The 17,877-nt window shown below is 50.1% G+C and overlaps 1 protein-coding gene across 1 annotated transcript; it reads left to right on the forward strand.

The window, feature by feature from the left end:
- Positions 1-4,939: 4,939 nt before the first annotated feature.
- LOC139604763 (keratin, type II cytoskeletal 6A-like) lies at positions 4,940-10,808 on the forward strand. Its single transcript, XM_071455997.1, has 9 exons — positions 4,940-5,509; positions 6,067-6,281; positions 7,891-7,951; positions 8,571-8,666; positions 8,910-9,074; positions 9,453-9,578; positions 9,780-10,000; positions 10,296-10,330; positions 10,501-10,808. Exons 1-9 carry the CDS (start codon positions 4,940-4,942, stop codon positions 10,806-10,808), a joined length of 1,797 nt encoding a protein of 598 aa, XP_071312098.1.
- The last annotated feature ends 7,069 nt before the right edge of the window (positions 10,809-17,877 follow it).

Below are 17,877 nucleotides of genomic sequence, written 5' to 3' on the forward strand. Positions count from 1 at the left end.
GAATGTCTTCAAAAATTCCCAAATCCTCCAGCATCCAAGTCTTGCTGTCTTTCCCTGTGGCCTTGGTCACAGCAGGTGGGGAAAGTCTGAGATTGTGAAAATCACGTTGGAAAAGCTTCCTGAAGGGCCATGTCCACAGCTCCTGGGGGAATTCCAACATCTCTTCTCTGTGTGGGTTCCTCTGCCACAAGAAAGATCTTTGGGAAACTGGGAAGTGCAGCCGGTTCCAGCCCAGTGTGTGGGAAGCAAGGCAGTCAAGAGCAGGATGCCTGAGAAACTCCAGGATCCCAAATCTATTTTCCCCTTTTCTGCTAGAATTTACCCCTCTAGCCTTCCACTGTGTCTTTTTATTTTTGGAAAGCACCATTAAAAAAGAAAATTGCAGCTTTTTATACTTCCATAATAGTGATGCGACTCCGTGTTTCCCTTCCTCTCTCTGTTTGGAACGTGTCCAATAAAACCAGATTGTAATTTATTTGTTCTTTTTATTTATCTTTTTATTCTAAACCAGAACCAGCAATAGAAAATATTTCCAACCTTCATCAGACAGAGCTGGAGGCATATTTTCTTTACTTCCAGGGAAAAGCTTTGAAATTCTGATTAAATTATAATGAAAATCTTGAAATTGGTTGTCCCAAAATAAATTCAAGAATTGGAGAAAACTGGGGGAGGAAGGGGAGGAAGAGAAGGAGGGTTGAGTTTTATCCATAAGTGACAAGAAAATTAATCATCATTCATTTATTAACTTATTTGGGTTAATCCAAAATATTTTCTTCCATGGAAGGGAGGATTTGGGGCATCCAGGCAAAACCTCAGGATTCAATTTTTGCTTTCTTAAAAAGCCAGGGCAAGTCCAAGTGTCTGCAGGGCTCTTGGGGAGGCCTTATCTGGAAGATCTGGGGTGGGGATGGGTGCTGGAGCACAACAACACCACTGATGCAGATATTTCAGTCAGTCATTGCAAAAGGAGAATAAAACAAAGAAATAGTGGAGGAAAAACCCTCAGCCAAACATTATTGCAAAGCCCTTATTGAATTTCAAAGGTTCAGATGCTTTGCTCTGCCCTGACCTTGCAACATCCTGGCCCTGCATAACTCCGGGCAGAACTTGGGAAGGAGCAGGAGCAGGGAAAGGAGCAGGAACAGGGGAAGGAGCAGGAGCAGGCATGCCAGCGTGTCCTGGCAAGTTCAAAGGAGATGCTTCAGCAAAACCTTGCTCAAACCCAGGTGCACCAAAACACAGCAACATCTCATCCCCTTTGCCCAGGAAATCAAAGGAGCCTCAGTGAAAGATTAAATCCAGAGACAAAACCAGACTCAGAGTCCCAGAACCCCAGAATAGTTGGGGTTGGAAGGGCCCTCTGGAGCTCATACAGTCCAACCCCCTGCCAAGGCACAGATACCTGGAGCAGGTGACACTGGAGGGTGTCCAGGTGGGCTTGGAATGTCTCCAGAGAGGGACAATCCATGCCCTCCCAGGGCAGCTCTTCCAGGACTCTGCTACCTCCATGGAAAGAAGTTCTTCCTAACATTGGGGTGGAATTTCTGGTGTTCTGGTTTATGGCCATGATTCCTCCCTGCCCAGGGAGGTGGTAGGATTGCCATCCCTAAAGGTGTCCAGGGGATGACTGGATGTGGCACGCAGTGCTCTGGGCTGGTACGAGGTGGGGATTGGGCACAGATGGGATTTGATGATCCTGGAGGTCTTTTCCCACCTCGGGGATTCTGAGATCCTTGTCCTGTCACTGGGCACCACTGAACAGTCTGACACCATCCTCTTTCCACCCCTTGGAGATGTCCACATGGACTGATGAGAAACCCTCTCAAATGAGATATTTTTATGGATATTTGGGTATTCTTATGATTGTTGGGATCCCCTCTCAGCCTCCTCTTCTCCAGACTGACCACGCCCAGCTCCTGCCATTTCGCTTCATCAAAAAGATGCTCCAGATCTCTCATCACCTTTGTGGCTTCCACTGGACCCTCTCCAGGAGTTGCTTGTCCTTCTGGAACTGCAGAGTCCAGAGCAAAACACAGAACTCCAGACGTGGCCCCACCAGGGCCAAGCAGAGGGACAGGATCCCCTCCCTGACCCACTGGCCATGCTTTTCCTGAGGCATCCCAGGATTCCATTGGAATTCCATTCCTTCTGATCATGAGCACTGCTGGCTCATGTCATCCTTGCCTGTCATCCACCAAGACTCCTCAGTCTCTGCTGTCCAGAGGATGTTGCAGACAGGCCAAAAAACCAGCGAAGGTGAAAAATAAACTCTGAGTCACCTCAATTTCCGACCTCGCCAAATTGCACAGTTGGGTGCGAGGATTTAACACAGCTTTTGACAACCCAACCTTAACCAAGGAGAGTTTTTAACATCTTTTTTTCTAGTCCCTTCTGAAAAAAAGAGCAAATCAGAGCTCAGAGGCAGCTGAGCTCCTGCAGACAGGAGCCCTGTTCCTCCTCCCCTTTCTCTGCAGTGCCCTCACCCCCCAGACAGCCCCCCATGAAATGTCCTGGAACTGTCCCACCTGAGAGGACAGCACAGCCCCCCTGCAGCCCCGAGCACCTTCAGTGGGACACCACTGCATGTGAGTGACACAAACCGAGAAAGGAAAGTGTGAGGGACCGAGAGATTCCACAAGAATTTTCCTTGTTTTGGTGCCTAAGCCATCCTTTGCTTTGCTCTTTCAAATCCTTTGTAATAGTCAACTTAATTGCCATTGTCTGCAGCAACAGGCTTTCCTAGAAGAGCTGGGGAAGTAATGATTCCCTTCCACATGAATCCTTTCCCTCTGCTTTAATTAAAACCTGTGCTCCTGTTCCCAGGTGTGACTTTGCATAAGCAATTTGGGAGTCAAAGGCAAGTTCCGTGCCTGGCCCCCATCCACGGGCTCCTGGCACACTTGTGCCAGTTCACATGGGCAGGCATAGGAAAGCAAATCCCCATGGATCTGCCATGCTTGGAGCAGAGTTTATCTATTTTCAGTATCACTGTGTTATTTTCAGTGCCCAGAGGTCTCAGGGCTGAGGTTGCTGCCGCTGTGAAATCGGGAGCCGCTGGGTTTGGGTGGAGTGAGGGGAGAAGTTTTCCCAGCAAAATGCTGCGTTTCCAGCAGGATATTCCCACATCTCCACTCCTGGGGTGAGAGCACCCCCTTGCTACAGCCCAGCCGCCTCCCAGTCGCGGGAGGGATTTTGGATCAGCCCATTGGGGATCAGCTCCGATTGCGCCCGCAGTGACTCACTATCGGAATCAGGAGCGCTCCAAGGAGATGGGAGTTGGGAGCGCTGCTGTTTTCTGATTGCAAGGAGACAAAACCCAACCAAAGCAAACCCAACCCAACCAAACCCCTCCTGCTCAGGCTCTTTCAAGTTCCCAGACAGAAAAAAAAGCAGCGGTTGGAAACACATCAACACAAACAAGCTCTGAGACGCAGCCGATCCGCCTAAACTCCTCCTTTTGGATTGAGCTCCTGCACTTTCTGCTCATGTAGATGAATTTGGGAAATTTTTTTGTTTGAGCTGCTCAGGGTCTCATCTCTCTGTCTTTCACTATTACTTCCCCTGGCCAAGGTGGGCAGCCTTGGCCAGTGGGCAGAATCAGTTCACAAAAGTATTTGGGGAGGCATTTTGAGTGGGAATGAGGGGATTTCCTCTCCTGTATCTCATGTCAAGCTCTTCATAGACACAAGAGAAGGATCCCTGGCTCTCAAGCCTTTACACAACCCAGACTCATTTGTGGGGGTTGAAACTCCTGCACAAGGGTTCACCCAGAAGCAACATCAAGAGGCAAAAGCTATTTTAGAAAGTTTTTCCAACTGTGTGATCTCAGCGGAGTGAAGGAGGGGCTGCGGAGGAAAGTGGGTGAATTCCCCTCCACAGAACATCTTTTAGAGCCAGCAATGACGTGGAAACTGTTGGATAAATATAAGGGGGGGTGGAGGGAGGCAGAAAAAGCGATAAAAATATCACTTCAGATGGAGCTTTTGAACCCTGAGCCTGACAAGGAGGTACTATAGAACCACAATAATTTCGAGCAGATTTTTAGTAGTGTTTTTTAAGTCGAAGGAAAGTATTATTTAATTTATTTCCTATTAAGGAAAGTACTATTTAATCTATTTCCTATTAAGGAAAGTACTATTTAATCTATTTTGACATGATTTTGGAAAAAGCATTTACAAGCTGTCTTTCAAAATCATGTTAACTAATTCCTCAGTTCTCCCCTGGAATGAGGGGAGATGATTTTTGGTAAGATCCCAGGAAATACTGCCATGACACAACTTCCATTCAGCTCATCTCCTCAAGCCCATGACCATTTAGATCCAGAAAAAAAAAAAAAAATCAAACTTGAATGTTAAAAAAACAATGTCAGCAGCGATCATTAAAACCACCTTCAGACCCAACTTTCCCAAGCCGACAACAGGACACGCATGGCCAGTTGCAGAGCTGGAAATCTTGGAAAAGCCCCTACTTTTCTTGCCTATGCAACGTGTTAAACCTGAAAATGCGACTTGCAAAATCTTCGCTTTGCTCAAGTGAGCGAGTCCTTGTCTCGCCTGAGGGAAAGCGGCTCCCAGGGTCTCGGGAATCATGTTGCATCCTGCCCTGAGCGCAGACCTCGTCCCATTCAATGCTAATTCCATGACTCAGAGCGGCGGCTTTGGTGGAGGGGGGAGCTCCTCTCGCCGTTACTTTCCTGCCTGCAAACAATGCATTTTTCAGCGCCTCGCCGTAGCCGAGGTGTGTTTGACAAGGCAAGTTGCTGCAAGGCACGTCAAGTTCTGAATTCCCGTGCCAAGTTTTCCAAGCAGATAAAAGAGGAGGCTCCCAAGCTCTCCCATTACAGGGGTTTCTGTCTCCATTGCCCTCTGCTCTTTTCCTGCTGCGCAGCCTTTTTTTGTTTTCCTCTCTCCTACTCTTTGTCTTCCCAACTGAACCAGCCATGAGCCGTATCTCTTTCAGATCATCTACTGGAGGGGGCATGAGGGGCTTTAGCTCAGGCTCTGCTATTGTAGGAGGTGGCGGTGGTGGGACCAGAAGCAGTTTTAGCTCTGTGTCTGTCTCCAGAGTTGGAGGAGGAAGAGCTGGAGGTGGAGGAGGCTTTGGAGCTGGCGGTGGCTTTGGCAGCAGAAGTCTCTATAACTTGGGTGGAAGCAAAAGAATTTCCTACAGCTCGGTCGGTGGAGGTCTACGGAGCGGAGCCGGGGGCGGATACGGCTTCGGTCTTGGCTATGGTGGTGGAGCAGGCGCTGGCTTTGGCTTAGGAGGAGCCGGTGGTGGTGGTGGCTATGGGCTGGGAAGTGGATTTGGGCTGGGAGGGCCCGGATTTGGTGGCCGAGGTGGCCCCGGGTTCCCTGTTTGCCCGCCTGGTGGCATCCATGAAGTGACTGTCAACCAGAGCCTCCTGGCACCCCTCAAGCTGGATATCGATCCGGAAATCCAGAAGGTGCGAACACAGGAGAGGGAGCAGATCAAGACCCTCAACAACAAATTTGCCTCCTTCATTGACAAGGTGAGAGTTTGGTCTGAACCATCAAGCCACGCATGCTATCAGTTGCCTCGGGATAAAACCTTCAGGAAGAAACTTCATTTGGATTTAGGGACTTGCCTGAACTGATCCCAGCCGACAAACAACGTGGGCTTGGCTGAAAACTAAGAACTGTTTTATGTTTCCTCTTAGCAAGGATGAGTTTTTCAGCATCTTCATATTATTGACAAAGTAATTCTCTCTCTTCCCTGTAAAAACAATTCTGGGGTGGATGGCTCTTCTCCTCTACAATGGGATACAACCAGTTTAGACCAGTAAGGTGGGCTGAACATCTACTGGGGCGAGAAACATTAAACTTGCAAGTACAGGTGTTTGGCCTGATTAAAACTCCTGAAAAATCTTGCTAAACACCTCCAGAAGCTTCTAATACTTTTAAGAAGTAGAAGCCCTAAACTGGGACATTGCTAACAATTCCCTTCTGTTTGTCCCAATATCTCTGGACCTTTTCTGTTGGTGATCCCACCTTTTCCTGGCCATTGTGAGGTTTTTCCACACATGTCCCTGGTTTTGTTTCTCCCCAGGTGCGCTTTTTGGAGCAGCAGAACAAGGTGCTGGAGACCAAGTGGACCCTCCTCCAAGAGCAGGGTCACACTGTCACCAGGAAGTCCCTGGAGCCCATTTTCGAAGCCTACATCAACAACCTCCGGCGGCAGCTCGACAGCCTGGTGGGAGAGAGGGGCCGGCTGGACTCCGAGCTCCGGAGCATGCAGGACATGGTGGAAGACTTCAAGAACAAGTAAGGGATCCTGCTCTGCAGAGTGAGTCATCCCAGCCAGGAAATTCTGGGCCGGTGCTCATTCCTGCTAGTGCACACTTGGTGTTTGATCCAGGCTCCTCTTCCCAGCATAAAACGTGTTCCCAGAATTACCCCGTGCTACTTTACATTTATCACAGGCAAGGTCAGTGAATTCCTGGGGAACGGTGTTCCAGCACAACAGAGGTCACAGTCTGATCCCTGAAGTCTCCTGACATAATATACCAGGAGACAGAAAAATTAGTAAATTGTGAGGATAATAGACAGGCAAAACCAGAATGAAATGTAGCCAATAAACTTCCAGCTCCAAAATCCTCCATTTCCCATTCTGTGAAGGAAATTCCAGCTTTTCTAGAGGTCCCAGGTGATCTGGGAGTGCTCAGGCTCACTCAGCTCCCATCACCTGTAAGATGATCAGCGCTTTACCAAAAATTTCCCTGGGGAGAGCATTAACCCCCTGCTGGGATCCAGTGCAGGGGGGATGGATCATTCTCAGGACACACCAGTCAGCACCTGCTGCCTGGAAGGGATTTTCTGGGGGGAATTTTTAGGTGAGGCCATTGACTTTTATTTGGCTGAGAACAATATGTCCCTTCTTCAACCAGTCCTGCCTGCAAATTTGAGAATCATCCTGCAGGGCTGGAATATGTTAATATTAGGTAGTTAAGCATGGGAAGAGACAGATTTTTTGGGAGGGGAGCTGGGAAGACAACACTTAGATCCAACAGGAGGGACTGGCAGAGCTGCTAGTGTGGTTTTGGGTGCTTTTGAGGTCTTGAAATGTGTTGTAGGATTTTTGGAAATACTGGTTAGGCCCCAAATAAATTCTACAGTCTGGATTTCAGAGCTACCTCTTGGAAAAGAGAACACAGTTTAAGTCTAGAGTTTTCCCCCATCCACTGGCTTATTCCCACCTCTTCCCTTGTCCACTAACAGATCCGGCTGCAGGGAAAACTCTGCCAATATTGGTGAGAGGACTGGCACAAATCTGCCTTTGAAAGCCAGGTTTTGCCTCAACAGCCTGCATGTTTTGTCTACTTTCTAGCCAAGCCCTGCCCTGATTATCTGATGAGAGAATGTTGCTCAGAGCCATAGAAAGTTCCACAGAACCACTGTCAGAGCTGTAATGATCCCCTCTTGCACAACCATGGAGTTTTTTGTTTTAATTAAATGCTGCAGTGGGTTCCTCAGAGCCATTAGCATTATTATAATATCAAATACCAAATGATTGCTTTATTATACATTTGTAGGCATTGCAGTGCAGCTTTGTTGAAAGTCTTTTGCATAACTTTGCTTGGAGCGAAGGTCACCGGGAATGGCTGCTCCTGCTTCCTGCCAAAACGGGCTCTGAATCTGCACATTTATGTATGAGCTTGACTTTATGGGCAGTGATTAAAATATATTAATTTAACTGAGACTACTCACACCATGGAGTCCCACAGTTCAAAGACAGTAATATTTGCTCTGCGTCTGCTCTGGATAAACATGTGGGAGTAGGGAATATATCCATGAGCCACAACTGATGATTTGGGAATGGGGTGCTCCCACCTCTTCATTCCAACCAACCCACCTCACTCTTTTATCCCGGCAGATATGAAGATGAGATCAACCGGCGCACAGGTGCTGAGAACGAGTTCGTGGTCCTCAAGAAGGTGACTGGGTTGGGAATTACGGGCCAGAAAAGAGAATTAACCCACCTTGCAGAGTTCAAGCAAGACTTGGTGGGAGCTGGGGTCCTGCACCATCATGGCTGGGTCAAGCTGGGAGATCAGCACATCCTGGGTTGGGTCCTCCCGAGGCCAGGAATGGGCACAACCTTCTCTGTGCCAATAGAGCTGCCCTGTTTTCTCGTCTCTTGTGGCTCAGCTCAACTCAGTCTCTGGTCACATCCTTGTGAGTCAGAGCTTTGCCTTCTGCCCAAGAACCTGGTTCTGGCTCACAGTCAATGTCCAACATTACATTTAAAAAATACCTTGATCACAGGGACATAAAAATGAGCCTAAGGAACTGCTGGCAGTGGCACAGGTTGCCCAGGGAAGCTGTGGCTGCCCCATGCTTGGAAGAGTCCAAAGCAGTATGGTCTGTGGAAGGTGTCTCTGCCCATGGCAGGGGTGGGAATTGGATGAGCTTTCAGGTCCCTTCCAACCCAAATCATTCCATGATTCTACGATTCCATGAATAATAGACCTGGAAGCAGACACAGTCCCACTGGTGTCCTGAAGCCCCTTTGTGTTCTGGTTTCATCAGAAACCATTGGTATCTTCTCTTTAGGACGTGGATGGTGCCTACATGAACAAGGTGGAGCTCCAGGGCAAGGCGGATGCGCTGGCAGAGGAAATCAACTTCCTGAGAGCTTTGTATGAGGCGGTGAGTGGCTCCTGGAGAGGATCCCCCAGCTCCTGCCCTGTGGGTCCCACACCCAGGGCTCTACGGGACTAGAGGAGAAGGTGGTCCCAGCCTTTTGGAAATGATAATGCAGAAATAAGTTACAAAATGGAGACAGAGCAAGGGAAATGCAAGAAAACAGCGGGGAGGACTCCCAAATCACCTCATCTCCGGTTTCCACCATGGACACCAGACCATTAAATTAATTTTTTGCATCTCCTGCAGGAGTTGTCCCAGATGCAGCAGCAAGTGTCCGACACCTCCGTGGTTCTGTCCATGGACAACAACCGGAACCTGGACCTCAACAGCATCATCGCCGAGGTCAAGGCGCAATACGAGGACATCGCCAACCGCAGCCGCGCCGAGGCCGAGGCTTGGTACCAGAACAAGGTGGGTCACCAGGGTGACAGACTGATTTCTGTGGTCAGAAATGATCAGAAATTATTTCCCATCAGCTGAGGGGAGACAGGGACAAGATGTTCAAAAGTTTTGACTTTGGGCTCACAGAGTCACTGGCAGAACTGGCCTTAAACACTTCCCCTTCCAAGTTCTTGTAGGTGACAACACCTAGGTCCCCAATGCCGTGAGGCACTGCCTTCTGAGCAGATATTGAGAGTTAAGGGCAATTGCCATTATTCCATGGGCAGATTTCAGAGGAATCTTGTCCCCTTAATCCTCATCCAGACCTGCACTTTGTCCCCTGAAGTCCCCTCACCCTTCCTTGATCTCTGAGTGCTCACCAGTGCTCTCTTCCTTTCCCTGCTCCAGTACGAGGAACTCCAGGTCTCTGCTGGGAGACACGGGGATGACCTGAGGAACACCAAGATTGAGATTTCAGAGATCAACCGGATGGTCCAGAGGCTGCGGAACGAGATCGACAGTGTGAAGAAACAGGTGGGAGAGTGATGGTCCTGCAGAGCAGGAGGAGGTGGGTGGGAGGTGATGGTGGCCAGGCTCAGCAGGAAGAGCCAGATCCCATCAGGAGCCCTCAGTGCCATCCTGGGAGCCACCAGCCACTGCCCACAATCCCCCAGCAACAGAGAGAGTGGTTTGGGGAGCCCAAATGAAACAACTGCCTGTTCTCCCCACTCCCAGTGTGCCAACCTCCAAGCAGCCATTGCTGAGGCTGAGGAGCGTGGGGAGATGGCCCTCAAGGACGCCAAGGCCAAGCTGACCGAGCTGGAGGATGCTCTGCAGAAAGCCAAGGCTGACCTGGCCCGGCAGCTCCGGGAGTACCAGGAGCTCATGAACGTCAAACTGGCCCTGGACATCGAGATTGCAACCTACAGGAAGCTGCTGGAGGGCGAGGAGAGCAGGTGAGGACATGTGGACCTGCTGTGTGCTGACCAGGGACCATCTCCTTGGCGTCAAACAGCTCTTCCCGAGGGGCTGGAGCACCAGGGCAGACAGACAGATGGTTGAAATTGTGAACTTGGTAGGCAAAGTTTTGTTTCTCCAGCTATTGGTGCCTGATAATGATAAAAATGAGCACTGTCACCTTTCACCTGGAATACAGACATACCCCACCCCACTGAAGGACATGCACTCCTAATTAGATGGTCCCATGGACGAGGTTTTGGCATTATTGCTCACTTTCCCCTTTCCCCACAGGCTTGCTGGAGAAGGAGTCGGAGCTGTCAGTGTCTGTGAGTATCACCTCCCTTCCACCTCTTCCTATCCCCCTCCTTCCACCTCTTTGTATCTGTGTCCCTTCCACGTCTTCCCACCCACCGCTCCCCAAGGGGGTGACACTGCAGATCTCCCCACCTCGGGAGCCCAGCTGTTCCCTCACATGGCTGTTCCTGCTTCCTTCCAGCTGTGGTCAGCAGCTCCAGCGGGATGGGCTACGGCGGCGGGAGCTGCCTGGGCCTGGGCGGGGGGCTCGGCATGGGCGGCGGCGGCGGCAGCAGCAGCTACACCATGAGCAGCAGCGGCTTTGGAGGCGGCAGCGGCGGCTTCGGAGGCAGCGGAGGCTTCGGCGGCAGCGGAGGCTTCGGCGGGGGGCTCAGCTATGGCGGAGGCAGCTCCTTCAGCTCTGGGAGCAGCCGTGGCGTCAGCTCCAGCACGGGAGGCAGCGTCAGGATCGTTTCCAAGACCACCACCAGCAAAAAGACCATCAGATAAGGCTGGCAAGCACACGGCTGTCGCAATTCCGGCCTCCTGCCCTGCAGATCATGGTGTAAATAGCTACGCTAGAGCCTCTCCTTCCTCCGTCCTTCACCTCTGGGGCAGCGGGGGGACCAGGACCCCTCTGTGAGAATCTGGAGCACCTTTGGCTGAAGCCCAGGTTGTAACAGGTCACTGGCTGGCATGGACCCCGTGGTGCTCCTCTGTCAGCAAGCCCTTGGTCTCTCCTCAAAGTCAGGCGTTCAAAGGGAAATGGAAGTGCTATGGAACAGGGACAACCATTTCGTTCATCCCATTCCAAGGGTGAATCACAGCCTTGTGGAACCACAGTCCCAGGTCCTCAGCAGTGAAAACATCTCCAAAAGGCTCTAAAAGCCTCTGCCCCCTAAAACATGTTACAACCTCCAAAGGTTTTGTCTGCAATTCAAGGTTTCTTCCAGCCCCTTCTGTTTTCTCCGGCACTTGTGGGAAAGGTTTTTGCTTTGTGTGTATAAGATTTCTAACTACTCGTCCTTGTGGCTGCAGCCTCCTCACTTCTCTGCCTAACCTACTGTAAGGTCCAATAAAAGAGCATTTGTCATTTTTAAACTCTGCTGGGTTTTGGCTGTTCTTCCCTCCTCCTGCTGTGAGTGTTGCACTGGGGACACCCTGAGGGCAGCTCCTGAGACAGGATTGGCTCCTTGAGGAAACAAAACTCAGTTTTAGGACTTGGGCTCTAGGACAAGTTGGGCAAATAGAAAGGAGGGTGAGATGAGCAACCTGGTCTATGGAAGGTGCCCCTGCCCATGGCATGTGGGTGGAACTGGATGGACTTTAAGGTCCCTTCCAACCCAAACTATTCCATGATTCCATGGATGGAGAACAGAGGCACAGGAAGGAAAAGCTGTCTCAGAACAGAGCCAAAAGCTGGATGAAGCTCACTGCGGTGGTTACCTGCAAAGTTTCCCTTTCTGCCTGTCACTGCAGGAGGAGGAAGTGCAGGGAAGTGGGGAAAAGGAAGGTGATTCCAAGGGTTTATTTGGAATTCATGGGCTGGCTCATGCAGGGCATGGCTCAGCCATTAGTTTGTAGAAGCAGGAGTAAATTGTACATCAGAGGAGCCCACCTCTGGCACCAGCACTATGGCAAGGACACAGAGAGGCTTGCACACAGCAGGAAGGGCTTGGAGCAGGTGGGCATTGCCCTAGTTGGGAAGAGCAGCTGCAGGGGCAGGCACAGGGCAAGGCACCCAAAATCTGCACACACACACACACACACACTGTTTGCACACTGAAGTTTCTCTGGGATGTGCAAATATCCCATGAAACATCCTGGCTGCTCCTCTGCAAGGGCAGTTTCAGGGCCTCAGGTTCATTTGGAGTGAACCCAAGGTCTGCCAAGGTGCCCACTGCACTTCAGTCTCCCAATTCCCACCCAGCTTCCCGGGAGGTTTCCATGACCTGCCTGGTTGGGGGGTTTCAGCTGAGATCTCATACCAGCCCCAGGCTCCCTCCTGTGGCTCCATGGTCATATCCTGATCCCACTTCCCACCAGTACCTGGTGTGGATCCCGGCAGGAATGGGGCAGCACCAGGCAAGGTGGGAATCCAGCCCCCATGGCCAAACAAGAACCTTGGTCAAGGTAAGAGCCAGGGCAGAAGGAGGGCAGATGAGGAAGGACCCACAGCCCTTCGGGAATGCTGGTCCCAAAAGGAGATGGTCAGTGCCCATCAACCCATCCCTCAATCCCTGCAACCTCCAGCCAGGGGTGGAGAGGAGAGGGGCCGTAATCCAGGTCTGCCAGAAAAAGCTCCTCATGCAACATTCCAGAGCCGCTTTCCAGGGAAAAGCCTCCAAGGTCTCACACCAATGGGACCCCCTCATCCATCACCTGGTGCAGGTGTGAGAGTCCTGGCCAAGCCCGCCGAGCATCTCCAGCAGGTGGGGACCCAGAGCAGGAAAAGGGATGGTCCCGCCCAATGGTCCTATGGGGGGATGAACATCCCGAGGCTCCACTCCAGCAGCTGGGAAGGGCCATGGAACGATGTCTTGGGAAAGCTGGGACAGCCCATTTGCACCAGAGGAGGTTCTGTGGTGGGTGAATGGTTGGGCTCCATGAACTGAAGAGTTTTATCCACTTTTCAAGCATCTGGCCTTGTTCCTTAGAATGATTTGAGGGAATGGGGACAAGCTCCCAGAGCTGAGGTGGTGGTTGGAGGCAGAGCAGCCCAATTTGTTGGGTTTTATTATTGAAAATGTCAAATCTGATGGTTTCTGTTTTTTAACCCAAGTTGCAAAACACGTTGGACCATTGGCCATGTCAACACATGAGTCCACCACCAATGAACCCTCCATGAAACATCTTTGCCAAATCCTTACTCATCCCCATGGCACCAGACAGCTCCTGAGCCTCCATGAGCCAGTGCTGGGTCTGTCTCCTGCACGCTGAGGGTGAGGATGCAGCCAAAAAAGCCCTGAGCAGCTCTGTGTGTTTTCTGTTTCCAGTGAAGTGTTCTAAGAGCCCATCCTGGCACATCTTCCTTGTGAATTCACAGAGCAGATGCAAAAAGCTGTATTCAACTTCCATCCTCCTGATTTGCAGAGACCTGAAAAATTTGACACACACAATTCAAATGTGACACGTGATTTTAACTGCCACCAAAACACCAGGTGAAACATTTTCTGAAACCCAGCATTTAATTTCAGTGTTTCCTATGGGAATGATCCTGTCCCGAAACACTGAACCAACTCCCCTTAACAATTCCAAAATAAAACTTTGCAGCTTTTTTGACTCAAAAGCAGAATTTCCATCAAAGAAAATTATTTTAATTTGCAAATTGTTTATTTGCACAGGCTGTAAATGAAACAAGACACAAAATGCCTGCAGGGAAGGCAACACAGGGTGCAGCAAATCCAGAGTGGAACAATATTCCCAGCTGCCATCTGCTCAGTTGGAGCAATATCCCACTGCCCAAAGCAGTTGGAGGTCAGGAATGGAACCAATCCCTTGGGACAGCTGAATGGTAAATAAACATGAGGCCCCCTGGAATCGCTGCCCTGTGAATGGATCCACTTTACAGGACACATGGACAATCCTTGTTTGTCTTCCCAGCTCCTTGTGCTGATCCAGGTTGGTTTTAACACGGAGAAATTAAACTCCACACCAGCACTGTGGATCTTCAGAAGGAAAACCAAGCCAGGAGCAGGATGGAGCTGAGGGACGTGGAATGTGCACAGAGCTTGCCAAAACTGTGGGACTCCCCAGCAACACCATTTCCAGGGCTCTGTGTTCTTTACTTTTAGAGAGAAAAGATGTGCCCCAGGGCCAGGAGAAAGGATGGGATAGGACAAATACCCTGTGACCACCATCAGCCTTTGGAGTTCATGTTTTCATGTGGGGTCACAGCCCCAGGAGCCCAGCCCAGGGCAGGGGACTCTCCAAAGGCATTACAAGGAGACGCAGAGGATGCAGGTTCCTTCAGGGGCCACTAGCCAGGCACGAGAACAGGATAAAGGAGGCACCAGACCCCTCCAAAAGTCTGAAGGTCCTTCAAGATGCAGCAGACCCAGGGAGAACAAGCCCTCCCAGGCATGTGCCAGGCAGCAGTGATGGAGCTGAAGTTCTCTGCAAAGCCTGGAGTACACCCAGAGTCTCTGTGCTGGCACAGAAAACAATTATCTGGGGAAAGCAGGTCACACCTACACTTCAAAGTCACCCAGGAGTTGGAGCTGACTGGCCTCCAGATACTGCTGGGAACAGGCTCAAAGGACCCAGCACAGGGAAACACCTATGGGAAAACTTCTGAGGAGCTCGTCCTAATTCATCCCTTCGGGAAATGGGATTCATGGACACTCACCTCCCACCCAGGAGGTCTCAGAGGGCCTGGCCCCACCACACAGGGATGCTGTGCGTTCAGTGGTCTCCTGTGGAAAAAACTCAGTCTTGCTGGTCTTCATTAACATGGGATGAAATAGTAAATTACGCCCGAAATGAGTCGGGTTTGAATTTAGCTTGGAAGCCCAAGTTTAACCCAAAGGCTTTAATTTAAGAAATTAACCTAAATTACAGCCTTGACTTTGCTGATAATTAAACTGAGATTAGGTAGCACAGGTGAACCAATGCAAGGTACTTTGACACGCTCTTGTTTTACAAATATAGTTATTTTTGCAAACAAAACACAGAGAGGAACATCCAAAAAATTTCAGCCTGAGAAGTTGCATCAGATGAAGGATTCTGAGATGGATTCTGAACAGGAGCAGGGGAGTGGAGGGATGGATAGGAGGTGATGAAAAGCTGTTGGAGACATCCCTGCTCACTAAACCACAGGAAAATGGCTCTAATTTCTCACTAAAGGGGCTGGAGTTGCATTTATTGCCCTGACAGAGGCAGAACTCCCTAATCTCAAAGGAGAAGTTTTTACCTTGACAGCAGCATGGTGCCAGATGCAAATTCAGCCAAGACTTTAATCCCAGGTTTACAGCCTTTGTACAGTGTTCTCCTGCCTCTTGCTCTGGGCTTGCAGCGACTGCTCATCCTGGTGGAAGGAAATGAGGAGGGGAAGGGAAGGGAGCTCCAGAGCCTGCCCAGCCTCTCTCACACCAGAGGGACTCTGGCCCAGAGGCACCTGCCCAGACACAGCTCCTGAGGTGGGATCAGGAGGAAAAGCTCCCGAGCAGTGGGCGAGCTCCAGCACCATCCTCTGGAACCTCTGTATCAGGAGGTCCCTGCACCAGAGCAGCAAATCCATTCCATGTCTGGGGCTGCAGGAGCATGGGAGACACACCCCCAGGAGCTACCTGGAAACTCTGTGTTTCATCAACAGAGCAGGGTGGGGACCCCCCTTTCCATCAGCCCATACCCCAAACCTGTAGCTACAGCTCCTTGTGCTCCCAGTTCTGCCTTTTGTAATTACCTCTGAAATTCCTTCCAGATGAGTGACGACCACATCACCTCCACCCTGGCAGAACATGGAATGGAAAGAAATTAAGTCCTTCTCAGTTGCTTGGAGGAGCTGCATTATTACTACTGTTATTAACCATGGGCTCCAACGCACTCAGTGGATTCCTTAGCCAAAAAAAAGACAAGTTTCAGATGCAAAGGGAGCCTGAGGGGAAAAGGGAAAGCACTGACACATCCCACTGGGAGAACTGGGGGAGCTCTGCCTTGCACACCCAGACTCCCCACGTTGTGTATCTCCCTGGGGAGGAAGGATCTGCCCTTTGGTGCTGATCTCCACTGGAAAAATTAGAATAAAACTCCTTTCATGTACTCAGAGCTAGGAGAGATGGAGAGAGCTGAGAGAGTATTCCCAAAGGAACCATGTGCTGGCAACTTCCAGCTGCTTTTGAATGTCTTATGGTCATGGAGTGGTTTGGGTGGGAAGGGACTTGAGAGCCCATCCCACTCCTGCCATGGGCAGGGACACCTTCCACTGTCCCAGCCTGCTCCAGCCTGGCCCTGGACACTTCCAGGAATGGGGCAGCCACAGCTTCTCTGGGCACCCTGTGCCAGGCCCTCGCCACCCTAACAGGGAGGAATTTCTTCCCAGTAACCAACCTAATTTTCCCCTCTTTCAGTTGGAGATCTTTCTGCCTGGGACTGGAATCCAGCATGTGGGAATGAATTGCATGACCTCAAGTCCTGATATCTGTCTGTTGGTGGGAAAAGCCCCCAGACTGATCAATAATCCTTTCAAAAATGCCCTTTGGATACAGACTTTGCTTCTAATCTGCTTGCTTCCAGTTCCCAGGGCTGCAGAGTCAGACACAGTGATGCGGCCTCACTGTGCAAAACCTGCAGGATTCAGCCCTTCCTTGCAATAAAATCTCAGTTTTGCAATAAACACATAACCAACCTGACAAGCCCTGCCTAAGAATAACATTGAATTTAAAACCTCCATTGCAAACATCACCTCTCAGACAGCTGGGAAACAACAGGGACACAAAAAATTTCTGGGAGTTTCCTGCACCTGGACAGGTGACCAAGCAGGGGCAGATGGAAGCACAACTGCCCCCACCATGGTGATTCCTCATTATTCCATTGATTTCTTATTATTCCATTCTTCCTGTGCTGCAGCAGCAGCTGCTCTGGCCTGCAGCCAACACAAGGGGAAGAAGCTCAGGGGTATCCATTTACAACTTCAGCCTTTTGTTTAAATAAATTATATACAAATCCTATTTTCCTGAACAACACAAAACACCACAAGAACTTTTTGTCCCTCAAAATGAATTATTTTTTAAATTTTTACCCTTTTTTTTTACTCAAACGACCTGTTAAATGCAAAGGGCTGTGCTGGTACCTGTGGTGGGAGAGACCCAGGATATCCTAGAGTGGTCCTGGGCAGAGGGAGTCCTGTGCTTTCCAGTGGATTTCAGCAGGCAGGATCACACTTCCAGATGTGCTGAAAGAGCTGATTAAATCCTTGGGAAATGGCATTGTGTTTATTAAGTGTGCATTGGGAACAGCCCTGGAGCGCTCCATTTCCACAGAGCCAGTGGAGTCAAGGCAGTTCCCATTCCCACAATCTTTCCTCTTATGTATATATTTCTGAGTTGTTTGCTTGTTTGTTTTCATCTTGCTAAAATAAAGTCCAAACCCACAAACCTGAGGTGGCAGCACATGTTTGTGACAGAGCTCAGTGGCAGCTGTCAAAATCCAGACAGGAACAAAAAGATCTTGTCAAAATATTCCATTTTTATTCACATAATTATATATTTTAAGACAGTGGGATAAGCCTGGAGAAGCAGGATTTCCAGAGGGACCTGAGCTTTTTAGGGATGAGAGCAAAACTCTGCTGATTTCTGTGGTGGCTGCACGTGGTCCATGGAATCACAGGGTAGTTTGGATGGGAAGGGACCTTAAAGATCATCGAGTTCCATGGACAGGGACACCTTCCATAGACCAGGTTGCTCCAAATACCATCTAAGCCAACCTTGGACACTTCCAGGGATGGGGAGTCCACAACCTCTCTGGGCAAATTTCACAAGAATCTTATCACAAAGATATCCCAAAACTCCAGGATAAAACAGTTGACCACAGGGCTGGCTGTGGAACTGGCACCGGTCCCACTCCTAAGGCACAAGGATAG

The sequence above is a fragment of the Agelaius tricolor genome, unplaced genomic scaffold (genome assembly GCF_023055355.1).
Source record: "Agelaius tricolor isolate 1412-34295 unplaced genomic scaffold, bAgeTri1.0.p SCAF_55, whole genome shotgun sequence".
NCBI lineage: Eukaryota > Metazoa > Chordata > Aves > Passeriformes > Icteridae > Agelaius > Agelaius tricolor.